This window comes from Prionailurus viverrinus, chromosome C2 (assembly GCF_022837055.1).
Source record: "Prionailurus viverrinus isolate Anna chromosome C2, UM_Priviv_1.0, whole genome shotgun sequence".
Classification (NCBI taxonomy): Eukaryota; Metazoa; Chordata; class Mammalia; order Carnivora; family Felidae; genus Prionailurus; species Prionailurus viverrinus.
This window is the reverse complement of record NC_062569.1, coordinates 83,304,485-83,330,204: the sequence shown is the minus strand read 5'-3', so window position 1 is coordinate 83,330,204 and position 25,720 is coordinate 83,304,485. Positions and strand designations below refer to the sequence as shown.

At 37.9% G+C, this 25,720-nt stretch overlaps 1 protein-coding gene across 4 annotated transcripts in view; it reads left to right on the top strand.

Annotated features, from left to right (window-relative positions):
- FGF12 (fibroblast growth factor 12) overlaps nucleotides 1-25,720 on the top strand; it is a 580,425-nt gene that overhangs the window by 348,656 nt on the left and 206,049 nt on the right. For all 4 annotated transcript variants that reach the window (XM_047875356.1, XM_047875354.1, XM_047875353.1 and 1 more), the window contains one exon: nucleotides 16,444-16,554. In XM_047875356.1, the coding sequence (XP_047731312.1) occupies nucleotides 16,444-16,554 (111 nt within the window). The remainder of the gene's footprint in view (nucleotides 1-16,443; nucleotides 16,555-25,720) is intronic.

The window sequence follows — 25,720 nt, the reverse complement described above, 5'->3', positions numbered from 1 at the left end:
TCATGGGCTTAAAAAGAAGCTAGAACTGCTAGCCAGTGAGAGAAGTGAGTTTTATTTGGTAGCAGCTTAGTAATAACAATTATACTTGGATTTCACTAAATTACAAATTTAAGTTAAATATTTAAGAGTAAGCACTAAAATAATAGAAATAGAACTGTAATTTCCAAATCAAGATAAGGGGGGAAACTGGAGGGAAAATAAAGAAAATGGAATGGATCCAATTGAAAGAACATAAGGATAAGTAAAGAAGCAAAGAAATGCAAAGTAAATAGAAAACACAAACTGAGATGATAGAGATAGAAAACAACTAAGTCAGAAATTACAGTGAATGCAAAATGATTATAGTCATCTATTACAGGATCTGTTCAGATCAGATGAAAACTCAAAATATATAATGTTAGTATAATGTTGAATGAGATCATCAGATTGATAGATGTAGGTATGTAGGACTTGATACATTTTTAAATTTTTTTTCATTTATTTTAAGAGAGAGAGAGCGAGCACATAAGCAGGGGAGGGTCAGAGAAAGAGGGAGAGAGAAAATCCTAAGTGAGCTCTGCGCTGTCAGCACAGAGCCCAACATGAGGCTCGACATCACAAACCATGAGATCATGACCTGTGCTGAGATCAAGAGTTCGATGCTCAACTGACTGAGTCACCCAGGAGCCCCATGACATGACACTTTCTATGTAAAAATGTACAACACACAAAATAGCACTGTATATTTTTGTGGAAACATTCAGAGGAAGTAAAGGGATAGAAAATAAAAACAAGAAGGCTACATACCAAATTCAGAAATATGGTTGGATCTGACTAGTAAAATAATAGAATGGAATTATGGAGATGACTATAATGTTTTAATTGTATAACATTTTTTTCAGCAATTATGGAATATGTTAGTATTTGTTAAATGTGGGTGGTGAGTTCATGGACGTTTGAGAGGCAATAAGGAGTGGTAGTCTGCATGGTGGGTTCTGGTCCAGGTTTCTTGGCCTCAAATTCTCAGAGCCCTTCTATTTATGAAATGTGGGAACCTGGACAATTACTTGAGTTCCTTGTGCCTAAATCTCATGAACTGCAAGATGAGAAAACAAACCAAAACAAAATGAAACCTCGTAGACCTGGGATAAAGATTACATGAGTAAATACTCTGCACAGAAATCATCTAATAGCCCCTGGGGCATGGTAAACACCTATTGGGGGCTGTTGTTAGTTCTGTATTTTTCGCATTTGAAACATTTTGTGCTAAAAAAGAGAATTCAAATAAATTAAACAGTTAATGAGTAAGGAAAATTATCTAATCTGCAAATTATAATCAAGATATTCTTTACCAAAGCTTACATTGAAAATACTGATCAAAGCTCATGTATGGCACACTGAGAAGTTTTTAAGGCCTCAGTATTGGTGTTAAAAGAGAAAATCTTGTGAATATTCTATGTAATTTGGTTTCCCATTTATACAATAAAGATGATCCACATGAAGAATGGGTTTTGTGTGGATGCATACTTGTAATTATTGCCACATTTATTCTCTTATCTTTTCACTTAGAAACAAAAAACACAGAGATCCTAAAATTAAACTATTTTTATTGGAACAACGTGCAAGATTTGAAACAACAAAAATGAAACTTTTTCTATTTTTGTTTCTGTAACACCTAGATATAATGTCATATATATCTTAACGCTTAGTTGTTTTTCCAAACATATGGCAATTTAAAATTTTGTTGACAAATCGTGTCTTTTGTTAGTAGGATGTGTCATATATAAATGGGAAAATGTTGATTTTTAAAAATAGGTTACGGGTATTAAAGTCAAGCCAGCCTCCTCTGCAATGTTTGGGAGAATCATTAGCTAATGGGTAGATCAATCCCTGCACATTGAACCCTGACATATGCTTCTTGGAGCTGGCTATGAGAGAAGCAGGCATTGTGTGTGTGTGTGTGTGTGTGTGTGTGTGTGTGTGTGTACACGCTGGTGTCTGGAATTAGTGATCACCTTTGAGAGTATTGTCTGAGCACTCTTGTCTGAAAACGCTGGTTCATGTTTTTGTCCATGGAATTTTTCATCTGTGTGTCCCTAATAGCCCCCCATTATTGGTCATCATGGCAGTTCCTGGTACTTCTGTTTCTGTTTCTTTCAACTGGTCCCTGAGAACATCCCAAAGTGAATTCCTGGTACAGTGTACAATCCATATTTACATCACAAGTGTACCATCCACATGTGATAAGTATTTCTACTTCTCTTTTGTGAATTATAATATCAGGTTTTAATAAGTTAATTGCATTATTATGTTTGTGAATATTATATTTTTAAATGGGATTTTAACAATTTTTATTAGTAGATACTGGTGATATATATAATCTATCAAAATTACTCCTCCCCTTTTCAATTGAACTGATTGAAAATAGCTTGTAAGTATCTTTTTCTATTTATGAGTCCCTTAGGTTTTTGGGATCCTGACTTGCAGCCACTGAACTGCTTCTAACACTGTCATTTTATAGATGAAACCTAAATCCAGAGATAGGAAACCAGTTCATTGAACAAATATGTATTGTATTCCTATGTTGTTAGTGGGCACTATGGTATATATGGGTATATTGTAGTGGATAAAAACCACATGGTCTCACCCTCATGGATGCCCATGTGTTTTCCCCAGTTATCCAGAGGGGGAAGTATATATTAAACAGATAAAGAAAATACATTCTAATTACAAATCAAGATAAGTGTTATGAAGGGGGAAAACAGTGTGTGGTGACAGAGAATATGAATATAAAATGGATATGGATATTAATATGAAGGCAGATATAGATTGGGGTCCTAGGCAAGACCTCTACAAAGTGATATTTAAGCTGCGACTTGAAGAATTCAATCCACATAGAGGAAGTTGCATGTGCAAAGATCCTTAGGTCTGAGGAAAAGAAGGCGTGTGTGTCTAGAGCTTAGTGAGCCAGGGAGAGAGTAAACTGAGATGATGATAGAATGGTAGGCAGGAGCCAGATGGTACAAAACTCTCCAGGCCATGCTGAGGGTTTGGCGTTTTATTGTAAATGAAATGGGAAGCTATTAAAGGGTTTAAGTAGGAGAGTGACAAGATCCAATTTATATTGTAAAATATAACCTCCACTGTAGTATGGTTTGGAAGGGAAAATGGGGAAGAGTGTCAGTGAGGAAGCTTTTGGAGGATTGTAGCCAGGACCTGCCAATGGCCTGGACAAGGTGGTGGCTTTGGGGACGGAGAGGAGCAAACAGCTGGGATCAGACCTGTGGTGTCTGGATCCCCTTGGCCCATGCTTCCCACCGCACCAGCCTGCCTGGCCTGAACTTGCCACTGAGTTGAAGCTGATGAATGTGCTCTTGGAGTGCTAAACTGCCCTTCCACAGAAAGTATCGTTACCTCTTCAACTCACTCTGGTTGACTCTGCAAATGCTTCTTGGTGGATGTTGTAGAAAAAGATGATAGACAAAGATCACATTTTACAACAATAGCATTTTACCTGCAGGTAATTTAGATTTGTGGTGTATGAAGGAATTCCCCAGGCCTGCCAACCTGGATGAAAAGATCTCCTTTGAGATACAGGACAGTTTTAGGACAAGCCTAGCATTGTGCAGCTTCTCTGATGTCAGGAAGCTGCCATGCTTGTGCTCTTCCAAATAATGTGTCCTGTTCATTTATTTCTAGTGCCAAAAGATGTGCCTCTGAAAAAGAGGCTTTAAGACTGTAACAGAGAATGTTTCTCTGTGCCAAGTGGGGATGCTTTCATTACACAAGACTTTCGTATGCATAGAAGTGTTTACATCCTCTCCCCTTCCTCCCCATCTTTTTTTTTTTTTTATACCAAGGGGCCAAAAGTCATGGCTTCACCTCCAGTTGAGTGTTTGCTATTTATTCCTGGTCCCTTGCTCCATAGATTTCTACTATTTCTGTGGCTTGATTACAGTTAAGGAAGAAGAGAGAAGTATCAGCATATTAGACTTCTTTAAGTGACAATTGATGATTAGCAATGAGAAGGTATAATGAGGATGGGGATCTGGCTTCAACACCTGGTTCTGGAATTTATTCCTGTCTGATTTAGAACAAGTGACTTAACCTCTGTAAAGCCTGTTTCCTGACCTATAAAAAAATACCCAATTATAATGCCTGCCTTAAATTATTTCTATGAGAATGTAGAGAGATAATCCACACCAAGAGTCGGGTATGTGGTTAAATGCTTGACAGCTGTTATCTGTGAATAAATCTCAGGAGAGTTTGCTCATTGCTCCTACTCCTAACCATGGGTCTTCCTATCAACTTTAATTCTGTCTGAAAGTTAAGCCTACCACACAGGCAGAGCTACTTCCTGGTCATACAGCACACCATCATGTGTATTCTTAATTCCTTAGAATGACCTTCAGAAACAGTTCCTAGTTCGGGCACGTGGATTGCTCAGTGGGTTTAAGCATCTGACTCTTCAGCACAGCTGAGGTCATAATGTCAGGGTTCATGAGTTCCAGCCCTATGTCGGGCTCTGAACTGACAGCACTGAGCCTACTTGGGATTCTTTCTCTTTCTCTCTCTCTCTGCCCCTCCCCTGCTTTTTGCATTCTCTAAATAAACAAATAAATAAATAAACTAAAAAAAAGGCAATTCCTACTCATTCAAACAATTTCACAGGAAGCAAAGTATGTGTATGCACAAATTAAATAGCTTTCCAGATACCATGTAAGTAGTGTGGGACAAGGCCAGGATACTTCTGGGAGGATGAAAAATGATTTCCATTTTAAGGGGCACAGAACAGCACAGCACATGGCTCATTAAAGAGCCCTGACTCCAGGGATTGGAAGATGTGTTGCCATGAGGTTTTCCCTTTTTGTTGTTCTGCTTCTTTGTCTATACAATGCTCCTTGACTTAGATCATGGCTATGCTGGTTCTAAAATATTAAGATTCTAGGAAAGTCTTCATGTTTGAAATTTCTTGTGGTCTGCATTCTCCAGAGCTCATTGTTGAGTTGTCTGGAATGCAGTGTTCATTTCCCTGGGTGACAGTCTGAGAAAGACCATAGAGTTATTATTCTGAGGTTAACCAGAGTCAAACCTCCTTTCATGAATGGATATCCTTACAATGGTAGATAAATAATTTGGCTTTGTGGGAATGTTCACATTAAGCCTTCTTTACCCTCACTTTCCATGATATTCTATACTTAAACAGGGCTTTCTTAGAAGACTATGATAGAGGTGCGCCTGGGTGGCTCAGTCGGTTAAGCCTCTGACTTCGGCTCAGGTCATGATCTCATGGTTTACGGGTTCGAACCCCGTGTTGGGTTCTGTGCTGACAGCTCAGAGCCTGGAACATGCTTTGGCTTCTGTGTCTCCCTCTCTCTCTGTCCCTCCCCCCTCATGCTCTGTCTCTCTCTCCTTCAAAAATAAATAAACATCAAAAAAATTTAAAAAAGAGAAAAGGAAACTATGATAGATTTGGAGGCACACGGGTGACTCGGTTGAGCATCCAACTCTTGATTTCAACTCAGGTCATGATCCCAGGGTCATGGGATCAAGCCCCATGTCAGGCTCCATGCTGAGTTTGGAGCCTGCTTAAAATTCTCTCTCTTTCTCTCTGCCCCACTCCCTGCTTGCATGCTCTCTCTCTCTCTCTCTCAAATAAAAAAGAAGGCTATGATAGATTTGGGTGTGGGGATGGAGAGTTCATGCATTTTTCTAGAACTTCAGTAAGTCTACACATGTTATCATCTATCAAAAACCACCAACCACAGTCAGCCCTTGGCTGACACTTTCTCTCTACCCTTACCATCACTGCCTGCCTAATGCCCTTTATTCTATGAGTCCGCTCCCTAGGTGGTTTCCTGACCATAGTGCACCCATTCTAATTCATCCTCCTCTCTTGTTCCCCACTTTGGCTTTCTAAAATACTGCCTTCATATGCCTCCCCAAACTTACAATCTTTTAATGTTTTCCCATTACCTCATACACTGATGCCTAATGCCTTTCCTATCTGAAGTGGGTAGATCAAGACAATCTTCTGGCCTATGGGAAGAAGCTATTTTAACTTCTGTTTCTGTTTAGTGTTGGTCTCTTTAAGCATTTCAACTTTTATTTTTACATTAATTTATTACAACTATTATTGTACATATAACATACACGTAATTACAAGTACATTCATGTAATTTATAAATAATATAGAGATATGGAGGCTGTGGATCTGAATTCTTTTACAGATAGGGATCCCATACTCTGTACCTGTCTGCTTGCCTAGTTCTTAAGCATGCTCAGCTGGGCCATCGTCCTGCTGATGCTGCTCAAAGCAAAATCCCCCTGCCTATTCAAGCCTAAGTTTAAAATGTTGCCTCATCTCCGAAGCCTTTCTTATGTACCTCTTGTCTCAGAACCCACCCCCACCCAGGTAAAATTAGCATCCCTTGCCTGTGATTCCGTGGCATTCGGCGTGTTCCTCTATGACAGCACTTTTCAAGTGCATTGCTATAATGATTAGTTGTGTATGTGTATCCCTGATGAGGCTATGGGTGCCTGCAAGGCAGGCAGTGCACCTTACTCATTTTTGTACCCAGCACCTAGTTCATGTTGGAAGCCAATAGATGGTGTTGAGTATTTTAAATCTTCATGAGCATCTTATAGAGAAGAGTCTGGGAGGGAGGGGGCTAATAGTATGAGGAATAAAATTGGTTTGGTACAAAAATCCCATCCCTGTTGGCATTTAAATCCTAGCTCAATTTCCCTGCCCTGACTCTTCTGCCTTTCCTAGCTCAGACTGACTGCTTCAGTGAAGAGGGTACTCTGGACAAGCGTGCCCTTTCTTTCCATTTAGCTTTGAGACAGCATGAAGGTTAAGGACTGCCCGTCTCAAGGTCACTTGGTTTCCATAGAAGTGCAAGGCAACCCAGGGCTTTGGAGACTATGCAGTTTACGGAGGATGCCGCTGTGCTTGTCAGACTGTGTTCAGTGTGGAAAGGTTGAGACTGAGAAAGGGGAGACACAGACTGAAGGCCGGAGGCATTATATGATAAGACTGTAAATAGCTTCCCTACAAATGAGGAACTCCTCTGAAAGTTACAGGTGACAATGAAAAACCCCAGATATAACTTATTGACTTCTTTTTTTCAGCATATTTCCTCACCTCCTCTGTGCCTGGCACAGTGTTAGGTGCTGTGACAGAGTGATGAATAATTCAAGGTCCCTGACTGTGAGGACCTCATAGTTCCGAAGCAGAGACAGAACACAGGGTAGGCCAGCAGCTATAACCGTATGGGGAGCCCTCTCCTAACCTGTGCACAAGGCAGCTCCGCAGAGGGAGTGATTAATTGGGCCTCCGGGTGCCAGGAAGGCCCTCAGAAGAAGGCTGAGGCTAGAAAACTGAGGAAGAGTCCTGGGCAGAGGAGGAAGGCAGGGATTGTGCATTTCAGGCAGAGGGAACTGAAGCTGCAAGGGTCTAGATCAAGGCTTGGTAAATTTTGTCTGTAAAAGGCCAGTTGGTAAATATTTTAGGCTTTGTAGGCTGTGGAGCCTCTGTTTCAACTACTTATCTCTGTCTTTGTAGCAGGAAAGTAGCCATAGGCAAATATGTGAATCAATGGGCATGGCTGTGTTCCAATAAAACTTTATTTACAAAATTGGCAGTGGCGGGGCTGTAGTTTGCCAACTCCTGGTCTAGACGAAGGATCTTCAGAGAACGTTTAATCTCATGGTTCCTAATCTTTTCAAGAATTAGGATTACTTGGCACTGCTGTGCCCTATGCCTAGAAGGCTCCCCTTAATGCTCTTCTAGATCCCCGATGGCTTGCTACTTCTCTTCATTCAGGGCTCTGGGCTGCCGTCTTTTAACTACTGTGTCCACAATAGGGCACACACCTCCCATATGCTCTATCACTTTTCATTGCTTTCCTTTTCAAGATAGCACCTATACTCGAACTCTACCTTATGTTAATTATCTGTTTATTTTCTATTTTCCTACTGTAACATAAGCTTCGTCTTATTCTCCTATAAACAGAGTGGTGTGCTGGAGCCCATTGTGCTCATGTCTTCCCAGCTGCAGCTCTGCCTTCAGTGGTGTTATATGGTCATGGTAAATCCACCATGGTGGGAATATTTACATGGTGGAAATTAGCCCCATGAGAATCACATTGGGGTGGTTTTTGCTTTTGTTTTTGTTTTTCACAAGCTGGTTTATTAGCAAATCACTAGTTATCCCTGGTACCTAGAAGAATAACCTCTACAAAGCCCAGTGCGCAATGAATACTTGTTGTTTGAATCAAATGTGCCACTAGTATCTGTTTATTGAGAAAATTGATATCCAGTTACAGATACAGAGTCCTTTGTGATTATTATTGCTACATAGGGAGTTCATGTCTCTCATGTAGGTAGCTGCCCATGGCATCTGTCACCTGCATGTGACTGATGAGGAGACTGAGGACTTGGCTCAGGACGTCACTCCCATTACCCCACAGGACAGATTCTGGTGGCCCCGATGACTCATCTCCAGCCTTATACACTCACTTCTGCAAGGTGCTCCTTTCCCTGTGTCCCCTGCAGTCGGCTGAGGGAAGGCAGGGCCTCAATCCTGTGTCTCTTTTACTAAACAATATGTATTTTTAATGAATTTCTCTAACTCAGTGTGGTTGTAATTTTTGCAGTGTTTTAAAAAACCCAGATAAGGTCTAGCTTCTTTCAAATGTCTTACTTTATCCCATTCTGATTTGTCTGGGGCTTTGATTTATGGTATGTCAATGTGCCCTAGTGTGTACCCTTTAGCTATGATTGGTCCAAAATGTATCTGTTTATGAACAGTCTCCAACCCTAACAGTCCAATTTTGAAATCTGCAGCAGTGTGAGGCCCCAGAAGCACTTGACAAGAATCACATTTAACAGCCTCTTCAATCTTAGTTCCTTTAAGTGGCAACATTAAACCACAATACTGAGGCCCCCTTTCTAAACCCACAGAGACTGATTAGAAAACCCCATCAAATTACTCCCACAATCCATGTTGAACACTTACAAAGAGCTTTATTTTCAGGATGCTTGGTAAACAATCTTTTCAATTCCCTGTCCTAAGCACACACTAAGAAACAGAGGAGTGAACTTGTATTTAGAGGGCCATCTGGCTGATCCCAAAGCTTTCCAGGACAGGCTGCTGGAGAGGACCTTGCATTGTCATGCAGAATGCCTTAGCTTTTGTAGACATCCGTGTCCTTCACAGCTGTTCTGATGTGGAGTTTTTCTGCTTCTCCCTATTTGCTTCTGTCCATGATAGAAAACTCACTCTTTCTTTGGGCAGCCTCCTCTCTCTTTGAATACAATTTATAGAAAATTCTTTTTTTACCTGCCTCCCTGTAACTTTCACCCATTGGCCCTAGTTCTGTCCCTGTGGAGCCACTCAGAACAAATTGGTTTCTTCTTACTTCTCTCTTCGGTTAAGAAAGTGAGGGCAGCTCTCATGTCCCCGGAGTCGTCTCTTTTCCAGGCTGCATATGGACTGTTCATTCAGCTATTTTTCACATGGCAGTCCTTTGTGCCCTGTTTATTTGGCTCCCTTTCATCTGGGTGTGTTCCAGTTTTGCCAGTGTCTGTCTGTCTGCCTTTCTTTCTTCCTTCCTTCCTTTCTTTTTCTTTCTTTCTTTCTTTCTTTCTTTCTTTCTTTCTTTTTCTTTCTTTCTTTCTTTCTTTCTTTCTTTCTTTCTTTCTTTCTGTTTCTTTTTGAGAGAGAGAGAAAAAAAAAAACCAAGCAGGTGGGAGGGGGGCAGAGAGAGAGGGAGACACAGAATCTGAAGCAGGCTCCAGGCTCAGCAAAGAGCCGACGTGGGGCTCGAACTCATCGACTGCAAGATCATGACCTGAGCCAAAGTCAGACACTTAACTGACTGAGCCACCCAGGCACCCCACCAGTGTCTCTGTTAAAGCCACTGAACAGTGCTGGAGAGTAGCCAAGACCACAGACTCTTAAGCTAGAGCTGCCTTAGAATTTACTAGTTCTGTAACTTTGGGCAAGTGAGGGAGCTTCTCTGAATCTCCATAATCTTATCTGAAAAATGAGAAAAAAGGACCTTACACACTCAGTTATTGTGAGTATTAAATAAAAATAGGGTAAGATCATTAGGGGAGTGCCTGGTACAAAGTAGATGGGTTCAAAATATAGCCATCGTTAGTATCCAAAATCTATAAAGAGCTCACCAAACTCCACACCCGAAAAACAGTGAAGAAATGTGAAGAAATGGGCAGAAAACATGAATAGACACTTCTCTAAAGAAGACATCCGGATGGCCGACAGGCACATGAAAAGATGTTCAGCGTCGCTCCTTATCAGGGAAATACAAATCAAAACCACACTCAGGTATCACCTCACGCCAGTCAGAGTGGCCAAAATGAACAAATCAGGAGACTATAGATGCTGGAGAGGATGTGGAGAAACGGGAACCCTCTTGCACTGTTGGTGGGAATGCAAATTGGTGCAGCCGCTCTGGAAAGCAGTGTGGAGGTTCCTCAGAAAATTAAAAATAGACCTACCCTATGACCCAGCAATAGCACTGCTAGGAATTTATCCAAGGGATACAGGAGTACTGATGCATAGGGCCACTTGTACCCCAATGTTCATAGCAGCACTCTCAACAATAGCCAAATTATGGAAAGAGCCTAAATGTCCATCAACTGATGAATGGATAAAGAAATTGTGGTTTATATACACAATGGAATATTACGTGGCAATGAGAAAAAATGAAATATGGCCTTTTGTAGCAACGTGGATGGAACTGGAGAGTGTGATGCTAAGTGAAATAAGCCATACAGAGAAAGACAGATACCATATGGTTTCACTCTTATGTGGATCCTGAGAAACTTAACAGGAACCCATGGGGGAGGGGAAGGAAAAAAAAAAGAGGTTAGAATGGGAGAGAGCCAAAACATAAGAGACTGTTAAAAACTGAGAACAAACTGAGGGTTGATGGGGGGTGGGAGGGAGGAGAGGGTGGGTGATGGGTATTGAGGAGGGCACCTTTTGGGATGAGCACTGGGTGTTGTATGGAAACCAATTTGTCAATAAATTTCATAAAAAAAATATAGCCATCGTTATTGGAGTAAGTACTGTTAAGTCTCTGGATATGGCTTCCATAAGAAAGTTTGGGTTGCTGTTGTAGTTTTATTTTAGCTTGGTGTTTACATGGGGCACTTTCTCTAATTTTGAGTGCAAATGTTGAATAGGTTGGCCCTAGATAAATACAATCTAATTTTGGTATCAAAGGTATTTATTGTGTGTGTATATGTGTACGTATATACTTCTTGCAGACTTTCCTGTAGCCTCTTCTCTTTTTTACCCCTGTACTCCAATAACTGACATACAACTCAGTGCTCTTACTCCTCCTTCTCCTCTCTTCTTTACCTTTTGTCCCTTAACCCCTCCCTTGCACAAGACATGGATTGTATCTTAGCTGCTTTTTCAAAGGAAAGAATGATGTTCATTCAGTGTATAGGAGAGTAGTTCTTGTCCTAACTCAACTCTGTGTTAGGTGGATGACCTCGGACAAGACACTTTCCCTCTGAGCCTCAAGTTTGCTTTTGTGTTTATTTTATTTTTCAATTTTATTTATTTATTTATTTATTTATTTATTTATTTATTTATTTATTTTTTAATCTTTGGCATTGATGAAGGAAGGGATTTTGATGAAGGGAAGTGTGAGATTCCAAGGTCCTTTCCAATTCTAAAATTCATTTTGTTTTCTGCTGTCCAGTGGTCATCCTGAGATGTGTGATCGGCCCCCATAGTCCACCTGCTCTGGGTTTCCAGTATATTCTTAGGTAACTGTTCCACAGCACTATGTGCTAAAGCAACAGGAATGTCAAGATAGCTCTTCCACGTCACAGCTCTTCTGAGTGGCTTTGAATTCAAACCTCTGTTGAAGTTGCCATGTCATCCTGAAGGGAAGCATTGTTGAACATGAATTCCTATCCTTTACCGACTGTCTCACTCAACCTCTCTAAGAATTAAATTTCTAACCTGCTTTGTAGCTGTAATTATCACTCAACTTTTTATTGTGGAATGGTTTTAAATTTACAGAAAAGTTAAGTTAGTACAAAGAGTTCCCATTTAAACTATCCTCAGTTTCCCATATTAACATCTTATATTAGTTTGGTATACTTATGAAAATCAACAAATCAGTGTTGGGGTGCCTGGGTGGCTCAGTTGGTTAAGCATCTGATTCTTGATCTAGGCCCAGGTCATGATCTCACAGTTGTGAGATCAAGCCCCACATTGGGCTCTATGCTGACAGGGTTGGTGGAGCCTGCTTGGGACTCTCACTCTCTCTCCCTCTCTCTCTCTCCCCCTCCCCTGCTTGCACACTCACACACACACGTGCTCTCTCTCTCTTTCTCAAAATAAATAAATAAACTTAAAAAAAATCAGTGCTGACACCTCATGATTAACTAAAGTCTGTAATTCATTAAGATTTCCTTAGTTTTTACCTATTGTTCTTTTTCGGTTCCAGGATCCCATCTACAATACAACATTACATCTAATTGTCCTATCTTAGACTCCTCTTGGCTATGACATTTTCTTAGACTTTTCTTATTTTTGGTGACCTTCACAATTTAAGGATTCCTAGTCAGCTATTTTGTAGAATGTCCTTCAGTTGGTATTTGCCTGGTGTTTTTCTTATGATTAGACTGGGTTTACGAGTTTAAGGGAAGAAGACCATAGAGGTAAAGTGCCATTCTCATCACATCATATTAAGAGTACATGTTATCAGTATGATTTATGACTTTTGATGGTGACCTTGATCACCTTGCTGAGGTAGTGTTTTGTTTGTCAGGTTTCTCTACTGTGAAGTTCCTCTGTCCTGTCCCCCTTTTCTTATTGTACTTTTTGGAAGGAAGTTACTATGTATCACCAATGGAAGTTTATTTCTTGTACACCTAAGTGTCCAAAGTGGGCATTTCTGATGGCTATTGCCTTTTTTCCATCAGTTATTCAGAAGCCCAGCATTCTTCTATTTTGTTGACATCCCCTAGGGCTTTGTCATCTAAATCCAGCCAGCATTAAGAGAATGTTTGCTTTTAAAAGCCTCGGCCTGAAAATGGCACACATCACTTCCACTTACATTCCATATGACACTCATTCATCTGCCAAACCTAACTGCAAGGGAGGCTAGGACATATGGTCTAGCTGGGTGCCCAGGAAAAAGAGGAAATGGATTTGGGAGAAAAGCTAGCAGCATTTGCCACACCATTTTAGAGCACAAAAGATAACAAACCAAATCCCTGCCACCTCACCATCTAGTAATATAGCCACCATTTCATTTAAAAAAAGAAGAAAAATAATAGAAGAACATTATCTTAGAATCATATAAATTGGAAAATATCCATTGTTTATTTGTCTGGAATGCTCTTTCTCTGTTTTTTTTTTCTTTTTCTTTTTTTGACTCTGAAAATGCCACTTACTCTTCAAGTGATGGATAAGGTTCCTTCACCCAACCTTGAGACAGAATTAGTCCCTTACTCCTTGGTGCCATCATGCCACTCTGCTTCTATCCCTTATTTAACACCTATATCACACTAGTATTATATATAAATATGTTTCATGCACTAGACTGGGTGCTCCCTGAGGACAGCATAGAATATATTAATCTCTTAGATCCCTAAGGATAATCTGACAAATAAAAAGCATATTTATTGAGTGCCTCCAGGATTTGAGGTATACCAAAAAAGTGGTCTCATCTTTTAAATCCCTTTCTTTAAAATACGATAAAACAGCTCTTTTCCCCCCTCAGTTATAAAAATGACCCACACTTATGATAGTCAAGCCTTCGTGGAGGAGAACTTGAGCTGAGCCTAGAAAGATTGATAGGGTTTGATAGATGGTAATCAGGGTACAGGCCTGGCTTTCTATGACACATTCTAGGTTCAAGGCATTTTTTCAATAGATGGTCAAGTCTCCTTTGAAACATCTACAGTGCAAGACATGTGCTTTCATAGATCATCACATAATTAAAACTCGGACTCTGAGCTGGTTCTAGCACTTGCTTCTAGGCAGTTGGGGGCAGTATAAATGCCTGATGCTCATTATCTTGAACAGGAGTTACCAACCTGAATTCCCAGGGCCCCAACAAAGGGATGGCTTCACCATAGCAAAAGAAGTGTTTAATTACAGCTACAAAAGAGCATGAAAAAAAACAATCATCTGCTGGCATTAGTGACTCAGCTGCCATGTATCTCATTACCAACCCAAACATGACTTCTTAAAGTGACCTTATCAAGCTTATTAGAAATAAAATATCAATTATAAGACAACCTGTCCCTTTCCTTCTATCCTGTTCTATCCTCTACTTGTAGCCCATTGTTTAATGACTTAGAAGCTTAATTAATATTTTACGAAAACAGAAATCAGAAGACATAAAGTTGGTTCTTAGTATGTTCCTTTACCTCACTTATGCTGTTTTCTTGATTTTCATCACTGAAAATAGACCTTAATTAGGCTTTATATTCTTATGGGTTTGAATTCATACTATCACCTATATTTATTCATTGAATTTCCCAGCAGTTATAATTAGCATAGGAATTATTTTTCCCTTTATATGAAAACTGAGCCTCAAATGTAAAATGACTTCCTCAGGAGCACATGGCAATTGTGGCTCAAAGCTGGGTCTTCTGCCTGCATATATAGAGTTAAGTATGCCATATTAGCACCTGCCTGTCAGTCAGTTAGCCTCATGACAGAGGCACACATGTTATTTTTATTTCCCCCAATTATATATTTCCCTCAGTTACGATAGCCAAACTTTCTTGGAGGAGGTGATCTTGAGTTGAGCCTAGAAACGTTGGTAGGATTTGATGGCGGCACAGGATATTGTTTTACAGTGAGGTTAGCCAGCTATGTGTTCCTCCAGCATGTTCCTAATATGTCAGATTGGGTGGACCCATGGAGGCAACACACCGAACATTCCTTGATTTCTGCTATCACTCAGGGAAGAGGATTCTAATGTACCCCAAGTCAATAGATACTTATAGAAGGGATCTAAAGATCACTTAGTTTGACTTCTAGATAGTCCTACAAATGAAATAAATTTATTTAACATACATATATAACATATAGTCATCAGCTAGAATTCCTCATTTCCAGTTCAGTTCTTTTTTTTCATAACCCTGCTTCAGTATTCCAAATTTTCTTAGTACCTTCTCTGCTTATTAGGATTGCTTTCAAGAGGACATGTTTATATAGGTAGTGCCTTATATTCCTGAATACGTGTGATCAAGTCATATATGAAAAAGTTTAACTGCAGACATATGCTATAGAGAGCAGGTCTATTCCCAAAGAGTTAAACACACTGAATCCTTAACTAGAATTCTTATGTAGTCACATCAATCAGTGTGTTTGGTGTAACACACAGTACCTAGCATATTGTCTGACAAAAAAGAGATTTGGAGTAATTGGTTGAATAAATGGGTGAAGGAATGAAATTGACTGTCAGTTGAAATTCAGTATGATGCTGAATTTGAGGATAGTATGTTGCTACTTCAGGAATGCGTTAGAATAGCCTAATATTTGCCCAGTGCTGAAGTAGAGACACAGATGGTAGTGATGCTATAGAAAGTGAATTGTTGCTGGCAGCCAGCACCATAATGAGAAAGCTTTAAATATTTATGGTAGCTGATATGTAAAAACCCAAATGTGGTATACAAAGTTCAGTTTGATGGTATTAATGTGTAGGGAGTTTATAAAAGCTGAGGAACACTTCTAATGGTCACTTCTAGTGAGGACAGCTTCTTTCACTTCTAGTGAAATAGTTAGAGAAATATACATGAATTTATTACTTTTTTTGGTACTGGAAAAATGACTTTTGTAGTGCTGAGGCTTCTGTCTGGTGAAGTATTTATTGAAGGTGAAATTTATTTTCACATACTTTTCAGTGACATCTCATGGCTGTGGGGGTTTTGCTTTTTCCTGTGGTTCTTATCCAAGCCATTCTTTCTTTCTGGCTGAAGTTGATCAGAATTTCAAAACCCAGGAGTTTCTAATGGATAGTTTATATTCAGCAGAAATAGAAATCTTCCAGGGCCTGTTTTTGACTACTGGAAACTTAGGAATTATAGTGGCGGTTCGTTGTAAATACTGATTCTAGAATGAGACCATACAGTTGGTGGCATCTTGCAGTCAGACATTAGATGCATGAGGAAGAAAAATAATTCACTTTTTAGCACGCCTCTTTATTTTCCGAGTCATAATTAGTTTTTATCTATTTATATTTGGTTTCCTGATGCATAGTATTATGGCTCTGCCTCTAGAAGGAAAAAGAAGAGTAAAGACATGTTACTGAGATGCCCCTTTTCCATATACTTATTTCAATATTTAAGCCATTGACATTTGTGACTTTAGAGAATTTTTGGACAATTTGCAAGTGTGTATTTTTATAAACAAAATAAGAACTTGAATAACCATTCTATTTTGTTTTGCAGAACCCCAGCTGAAAGGAATTGTGACAAGGTTATTCAGCCAGCAGGGATATTTCCTGCAGATGCACCCAGATGGTACCATTGACGGGACCAAGGACGAAAACAGCGACTACAGTAAGGAGCATTAACTTCTCCCAGTCCAGTTAACGATGATCAAATGTATGGTCTGGTGTATCTAAGTCTTAGGGTGTGGCCAGGCTGCCTTTTGAACTGTTTAACTGCTAGTAAGCTGGTGTCTGTCTTCTATCCTTTTTGCTGTGACTCCCTAGAGTAAAGACACAGTTGAGAGAGGTCACACACTAAATGAGAAGGTAGAGAATTGAAAGAGTTCCAGATACTCAGTGGATAAGAAGATTGTCCCATTCCAGTGTTTATAGTCAATATGGTGATAAATATTTATAGGAACAAGGCAGAATTTCGAGCACAAGATGGTGTTTTAATCCTAGAACCAAATAGCGAGCATTTTATAATAATTCTCCAAACATCATTTCTGGCAGGCCAAAATTACTTCTTAAGGTAAACATTGAGTATATACATCTGTATATTACATGTAATTTCATTTTAATGACAAAACTATTGATTTTAATTTTTTAAAGTATTTATTTATTTATTTTGAGAGAGAGAACATGAGAAGGGAGGGGCAGAGAGAGGGAGAGAGAGAATCCCAAGCAGGCTCTGTGCTGTCAGTGCAGAGCCTGACCCAAGGCTCCATCTCACAAACCATGAGATCATGACCTGAGCCAAAATCAAGAGCTGGATGCTTAACCAACTGAGCCATCAAGGCACCTCAAATTATTAATTGTAAAAGAAAAATATATTAAAATAGTATGAAGATGTATTGGTAATAACAGGATAATAAAGACTAGTAGACCTGAAAGTTTGTTTATAAGTTTTTAAAATAAAGTGCCACGTATTCAAAGTTTTTTAATAATATACCTGGAATTAGTTTTTAACTAATTCAAGTATAGAGTTGACAAGTTTAATAACTAAACAAAATCATCAAGGTATGACATAGTAGTATATTTGCATTTCAGAAAAAAAATGGAATATAAGCCTCAGAGCCAAGAGTGATCACTCTCATCATATCTTTTAGTTCCTGCAGAATCATACACAGATACCCAGGGGGAAATTCATGTTATCTTAAAATTATGCAGGGTGCCATATAGTTTCCTAAAGTTTGTTTGGATTCACTGCTAGATCATTAGTGCCAAGCACATAGTAAATACTCGTCAAATATATGTCCCATTGAGTTGTCTTCTGATGGATATAATTTTGTGGTCAGGGTGGCAATCTACCAAATTGCCTAAGATAATGTGAGAAGCCTTATATTCTATGGAGAAATAACTTTTAAATTAAAATTAAAGATTTGGGGGAAGATCTGCAACTCCTAAAGTGTGAAAACGTTCTTGTCCACCCTTTCTAAATCATTCTTTGTTCATTTAATATTACACGTTGCAAAATATGAATTACAATACAGAAAAGATCTTATTATAAAAAATTGCATCCCCAGTTTTCTGCAAAGTGGTTGATTAGCCTATTGTGGTTTGCATTGTTGGTTTGTGGCTGTAGGAATGCACTCTTTAAATGATTCACATTTTCAACTGAGTACCGAGGAATGGGGATGCCTTTCTCTCCATGCAAGATTTTCATCTATTGTATATCTACTTCATGTAGATTTAGTAAGCTGTTAGTATGGGTGAAATGAATCAGGGAGATTGCTTCACTGTATCACCTCTGCTATCTCTGAGGTATCCCTGGATCTCAGTTTATTTTTCTATAAAATGAGGCAGCTCGAGATAATATCTTCTGTCAGCATTGTCCATTCAACTTTTTTAAAAAATTGAAAAATTATAAATTGAAGAGAATAGATTTAATCCCCAAGTAAGCCAAATAGCCACACTTCATTCCACAGGATGCAGCTGTAACCCAGACAGGCATCCTGAAGATGTATGACTTTTACCATGAGGTTGTGGCTGAAGGGCAAGGGCAAAAAATGTGAGTTCAACTGACAAAAATCCTTCCTTCTCCATTTCATAGACAAAGAATTAAACAGTGCTCTCTCTGCAGATGCTGGGTCAGTGTCTGGTGTAAATCCATACCTATATATTTATAAACATACGTTTGTATGCACACATATATATGTACAAATATATATGCCTATGTGTGTATATATGCATAGTGGCATTGTGCATAACACATGTTGAGGGTGATACATTTTGTCAAATACTGTTAGAAACTGAATTAATAAATTTAAAATATTTTTTTCTTAAGATAAACAACTACACTCACCTTTTGATATATTGGTATTAAAAGTAGTTCAGGTATACAAAATAACAAGACTAGGATGAATCTACCTGGATGCCCAACCTCTGACTTAAAATTCAGGTAACAGTATAAATGCATTTGAACCCACTGTATGTTCTCCCGATGGAGTTCTGCTTTCCTTCAGTATCAGACGTAACTACTATCCTGAATTTAGCATTTTTTATTTCCATGAAGTTTTAAAAATACATTTATTTCATATGTGTATACTTAAATCATTCATAATATTGTTTTCCATGTTTTAAACTTTGTATAAGTGAGAGCATTGCTGTATAATTTCTATGTACTTTTTCTCCCTTATATTATGGTTGTGACCTGCACAGCTGGTGATATATTTGCTTTCTATTATTCATGTTCATGTTTGTAAAGTATCTCTTTGCATGAATATACCCAAATATATTTATCCATTCTCTTTTTGGTGGATAATTATCATTTCTATTTCTTATAGATATTGAAAATACCCTCTCTAACTATCCTTTATAAAATGACACATCTCACCTTGGCTCTCTCTATTCTGATATCCCCCCTTTTTTGTATTCATTGCTTTTATAACCACATGATATAAAACTATACACATACACCGTTGCTGTTTGTTTGTTTGTTTGTTTGTTTTTGATCTTTCTCCCAGGAGAATGTAGGTTTCAAGAGGGAAGAGATTTTGTTTTGCTCTTTGAGTTATCTTTAGAATGATCTCTGATGCATAGTAAGTACTCAACGGAAAAAAAAATGGAATGAATGAATGGATGTCTTCTTGTGCATATGTGCAAAATTTTTCTGAGTCATTGGCTAAATACTTCACTCACCCAAATATTTTTTTAAACTTTTCTTCTGAAATAATTTTAGACTTCAGAAAAATTACAAAATAATGCAGGATATTCCTATGTGCTTCTCACCCAGTTTCTCCTAAGGGTATCGTTTTATGTGACAACAGTAAAATTATCACAATCAAGAACTTAAAACTGGTACAATATTATTAACTGAGCTATAGACGTTATTCAGATTTCACCAGTTTTTCAATTAATGTACTTTATTTTGATTCCCCTCCCCATACATACATATTTTCATTGAACAATTTCCAATAAAAGCAAATAATTTTTATTTATACTTTTTCTTAGTAGGGATGAAGGATAGAAATATCAGAAGGATTAAAATTCTACTCATTTTTTTAAAAATAGAAAATTATAAGCCTCTAAGATGTGAAAATGACTTTTCTTTCTCTACTTGGTGTGGGCAGGAGTAAAAGCATTTGATTGTTTGAAAAAAAATCGTGTTACTATGAGCATCTGTCAGAATTGTGCTGTTTGGTTCACTAGACATCATTAGGTCCAACCAACCTTACCATGGTATCTTGCATTGAATTGATAAAGACACCTGTTCTTTTGTTCGTGAAGAAAAGACTAATTACATGTAATTGAGTACAAAAACAAATGGGTTTGTCAGCGGCAACAGATAAGAATCTCTGCAAATGTAATGATAACAAAAGATACAAAACTGTGTTGGAACACTGGCACACAAAAAGACAATTGCAGTTTGGAGAGTATTAATAGGAATATTTTACATAAAATTAGAAAGGTAATTATTCTGCTCTACTAGTTGCTGTAGGAGAAGATGCATTTGAAGAGGTCAAACATGCTGGGGTGAAAACAATTAAGATATTATAACCAAATGCATTGTTCTGTTTCCCTCTGCACAAAATATATGAGCAGCCATTTGAGTATGGAGTGAGCTGCCTGATAAATTAGTAGAATGGTCAAACTGGAGATATGCAAGCAGATGCTGTACTGGCACTTGTGGGGGGTTTTACAAGAAAACCCCATTGGTATGGGAAGGTGGGAGAAGGTGGTAGTGATTGGATAGTTTTAGGGCTCAGTGACTTCTAAGGTCTCCTTCAGTCCTGACATTCTTTTATTTTTCAATTATATTAAGCTTTAAAATTTTAATTCCAGTATAGTTAACATACAATGTTATATTAGTTTCAGGTGTACAATATAGTGATTCAACACTTCCATATATTACTTGGTGCTCATCACAAGCGTGCTTGTAATCCCCATCACCTATTTCACGCATCCTGTATCCACCCCCACCCAACCATCAGTTTGTTTTCTAGAGTTAAGAGTCACTTTCTTGGTTTCTCTCTCTCTCTTTTCCATTGTTGTTCATTTGTTTTATTTCTTAAATTCCATATATGAGTGAAATCATATGGTATTTGTCTTTCTCTGATTTTGTAACATTCTACTTTCTAGTTCCATCCATGTTGTTACAAATGGCAAGATTTCATTCTTTTTTATCTCTGAATAATATCCTATTGTATGTATATACCGCATCTTCTTTATTTATTCAGCTAGTTAGTTGTGGAGTTCATTCTGCCAGTCTTTGGGTTATTTACACTGATGTGTTATTTACACTGATGGGGTCAGCTGAGCCTAGGTCCTTCTACTCCACCATCTCCCCCAGAAGCCCCAGTCCTGATATTCTTTTAAAACATATTTTGAATAGGTAAGATAAGTATATAATACAAAATCTTAAGGACACAAAAGTGTATACAGTTGAGCAAAACAGTCCCTGACAGCCAGGAACTTGCTTGGCCCTGTATCAGGCCATGGTGTGCTTCTGTTGAATATACACAATTTCACAGAATAGGAAATCAGACAAGTCCACTGTGATCATGGTGGATTAAGACAAAAATAAGACCGACCACTCTGTAATCATGTCTGAACACAGACAAAAAGAATAATGTTGTCCAAACTACAAAATGATCAACTATTTCTCTATCCTGGTTTATATGAGTGGCTGCTTGCTAATTCACTAAACACAGCTTTAGCTTTGCTCTGTTCATGTCTTTTGGTAATATTTATTAACACACCTAATCATAGAATGACACCCACTTTCTTAGAGTAGTCCAGTTGAGAGTAAATCTACATTTCTTTGAGCCCTCCCTAAAATTGCCTAACACAAGACCAAATGCTCTAGGTCCTTTCTTACACCCTCTTACTAAGACATCCCAGGTCTAGCAACATGTGCATTTTTATTCTTTGCTGTGAGTCATTAACCACAGGTGTGTTTCTTTGTCTGGGATACATTGCCATAGTCAAAAGCAATTTTCTGTTCTTCTCTTATCTGCCACGTGGTCACATTTCTTGGTATTCTTCTAGGTACAGTCTATTCATTTATCAACATATACAATGCTATGTGTTAGTATTTATATTTTCTCTCTTCATCATCTATCTACCTAACACTTGTTAAGCACCTTTTTAAATTTTAAACTGTTATATCTACAAGATTTTTCCATATTAGTACATATTTAGGAGGAACAATTTATTTAACCTAAATCTCTGTCAAAGGCCATTTCAGTTCTTTCTTATATTTTGTTAATGCAAACAACACTATAAAGAATATCTTGGTACATAAGTAATTTTGCATATGTACAAGTGTACTTATGGGATAGATATTGTACTTTTGCATAAGTAATTTTGCATATGTACAAGTGTACTTATGGGATGGGATAGAAATATAATTCCTGGGTCAAGGATATATAAATGCTTTTTTTTAGTTTTGAAAGATATCTATTTGCTCTCCATCATACAAATTTACATTGAGAGTGTTTGTTTCCTTATGTTGTAATCGACATAATGTGTTATCAAACTTGTAGTTCTTTGTTACCTAAAAACAAACTTCATTTGTCTTATTATGAGTTAGGTTGAGCACTTGTTCATATATTTTAAGAACCATCTTCACTTCTTTTCTGATAAAATGTCTGCTTATATCTGTTTCTATGAAATGTTTTTCATTTGTAGAAAATCTATTTATATTTTAAAATATCAGCTCTTTGTTACATGAGTTGTAAATTTTTTACTTATTTTGTTGCTTGTCTCTGAATTTTTTTGGCTGTGCTTTATTTTATAAATATGCTTTTATGCCCTCAGCTTTTCTTTCTTATTTAAAAAGGCTTTATTGTTAGAGAGGGAGGAAGCCAAACCATAAGAGACTCTTAAAAACTAAGAATAAACTGAGGGTTGATGGGGGGTGGGAGGGAGGGGAAAATGGGTGATGGGCATTGAGGAGGGCACATGTTGGGATGAGCACTGGGTGTTGTATGGAAAACAATTTGACAATAAATTTCATATTAAAAAAATAAATAAAGTATCAGACAAGCTAATGACAAGTTAAAAAGATAAATAAAATAAAAAGGTTTTATTCATTCCAAGATTGTTTTCTTAACGATCTTCCATGTTTTGATTTAACAAATTGTTTGACTTTTGTGCTTAGTATTTAATGAACACAGAATCCATTTCTTGAGATATTTTGATTCTAGACATCTAATATTTCATGTTCCTAACTACTGTTTATAAATACAAACAGTGTATTCAGATTTTATGAATAAATTAAATTCTTCATGAGTTCAGCATAAAGAAACACATTTCAGGGTCTTTTCCGGTTCCATACAAATTTTAGAATTGTTTGTTCTAGCTCTGTGAATGGTCTGTATCTGAGTTTCAGAAATCCAATTGGAAACTTAAAAATGTAGTCATCCAGTTATGTTTTCTATACAATACCAAACATATGATGTTTTGATACCACCAGCCACAAGTCTGTAGACACAGCCAAAGCCAACAGAAGCTCTGTATTGCTAAACTATCAACAGAAACATGATCCACATGGTTAGTTGGGAAAAACTATCAAGGACATAAGGAATGCTGTGAAGAATTATAAAGATGTTTTCTCCCCAAACAGGGGCCTTCCTGGACAGGCAGTTCATCTCCTTCACTTACTCAAGCATACACATTATCATTCTCATGGGAGAGTAAGGGTTACACTATATCCAACTATAGGGATATTATTTTCTTCTACTATCATCTATACTTTAAGAATATGTCATCAGTTTGTATGTGTGAAATCACACCTACAAGTTGGATGAAAAGAAAACCAACGTATGTTTTCTCCTGCTGATTTTCTTTAAGCAAGATTATTTACATAATCTGAAGCAACATTGTGGTACATGTAATGTTGTTACTCTTGCAGTGGCATATTTTTTCATTATCAAAATTAATATTTATCTTTAGCTTATGAATGTAGTTACTTCACTTGATTTTTTTAATAAAGAAAAAATGCCTTTTGATTTTAATAGCTAGAAGGAGAGTAATGAACATTTGTTAGAAATTTGGTTTTGTTGACTATGTTTTAATTTTAAAGACTATGCCTCCAGATGATATTTATGGAGAGCATGAACAAGAAACAATTTCCTTGAATAGTTTACCCACTCACATAAAATCATAGGGGGATAAGCTTTTTAAACTTTTTGTAACCTTGACCTCTTTCCTTGTTAGTCTTGTATTTCTTTTTCATCCTAAGACTTCTGTCCTCATGTGTTCCTCTAGTCAGTAAAGGAAAACATGAGCCATTTGAAATTATCCTTCTTGCTAGTTGCTCTGTAACTGTTTGTGGGCATATTTATAAGCAGTATGCATAGTGGTTAAGAGTCTTCTGGGAGCAGAGAGCCTGGGTGACTCAGTCTGTTAGGCGTCAGACTTTGGCTTAGGTCATGATCTCGTGGTTCGTGAGTTCAAGCCCTGCGTTGGGCTCTGTGCTGACAGCTCAGAGCCTGGAGCCTGCTTCAGATTCTGTGTCTCCCTCTCTCTCTGCCCCTCTCCTGCTAGTACTCTGTCTCTTTATCTCTCTCTCTCTCTCTCAAAAAAAAATAATTTAAAAAATGGAATCTTACAGGAGTTACTTAACCAAGTGTATTCCTAGAAACTAGAAGGGAGGGCGAATGTTGTCTTTAATATATTCTTGGCTCCGTGAGGTGACCAGTGTGTTGACCTTGAGCAAATCACATAAAATTTCTCAGATTTATACAATCTCTGATTGCACAAAATGAGAGGAACAGACAATCTCTCAGATTTTAGTAGCCTTTCCATTAATTCTCGCATAGAAGGGAATGTATGCTCAGAAAAACTGACTGGCAGCTTCCATTTCTTTAAATACCATTTCTTCTGAAAGGTATGCTGCCAGCAGGAAATCTTCACTTTACAGATCCCTATGTGATATTCTCAAGGTGTGTGTAAAGATGTGGGGAGTCACATGCATAAATGATAGAGCCAGAATTTGAATCCAGGCTATCTGACTTGAGATTCTGTACCTTTGGTGTAGTTATTTAACCTCTTCACATCCAATTCTCTCATTTGTTACGTGGGAATGATAGTAGAATTTACATCATAGGGCTGTTGTGCAGACGAAATGGGGCAATTCATGAAAAGTGCTTAAAGTTACTGTGCCTAAAACACAGTAATTCTCAATTAACATTGTTGATTGTTGTTACTATAATAATAATAATAATAATAATAATTATTATTATTATTATTAATCTTTGTCAGCATGGATGAAAGAGTGTTTGTTTGCAAGGATCTCATAGATCACAGCCATTTCAACTGAAGTAGAATCCTTAATGGTGGCAGCTATTGTTACACATGAAAGAGTGTAAAGGTGCTAGCTGGGGGTATTGAAGAGTGCTCTAAGTCAGTGGTTCATAAAATGTGTAGTCCCCAGCATCAGCATCATCTGGGAACATTCTTGAGCCTTAAGCTAGACATACTGAATTAGAACCCTGTGCTGTGGCTCAGCAGTCTGCATTTACAAGCCCTCTAGAGGATTCTGATACACTGCAGTAGGTATGACTGGTAACTCTCCTCTGCCCCCAGGGTTTGGAGTGTTCACATTTTCTGATTAAGGCAGTCTCTGTCTTGGGACTGCCATACCTACTTCTACTGGTACCTAATTCCTAATATAATAGGGAAAGCATAGGTCTGTAGGCAAACCATGATGAGATTCAGACTTTGTAGTGTCTCAAACATGTACAGAATCGGTTATATGTTTTTTTAAATTTTCTGGTAGCCACATTAAAAAATTATTTTAATTCCAGTGTATTTAACATGTGATAGATGAATGGATAAAGATGTGGTGT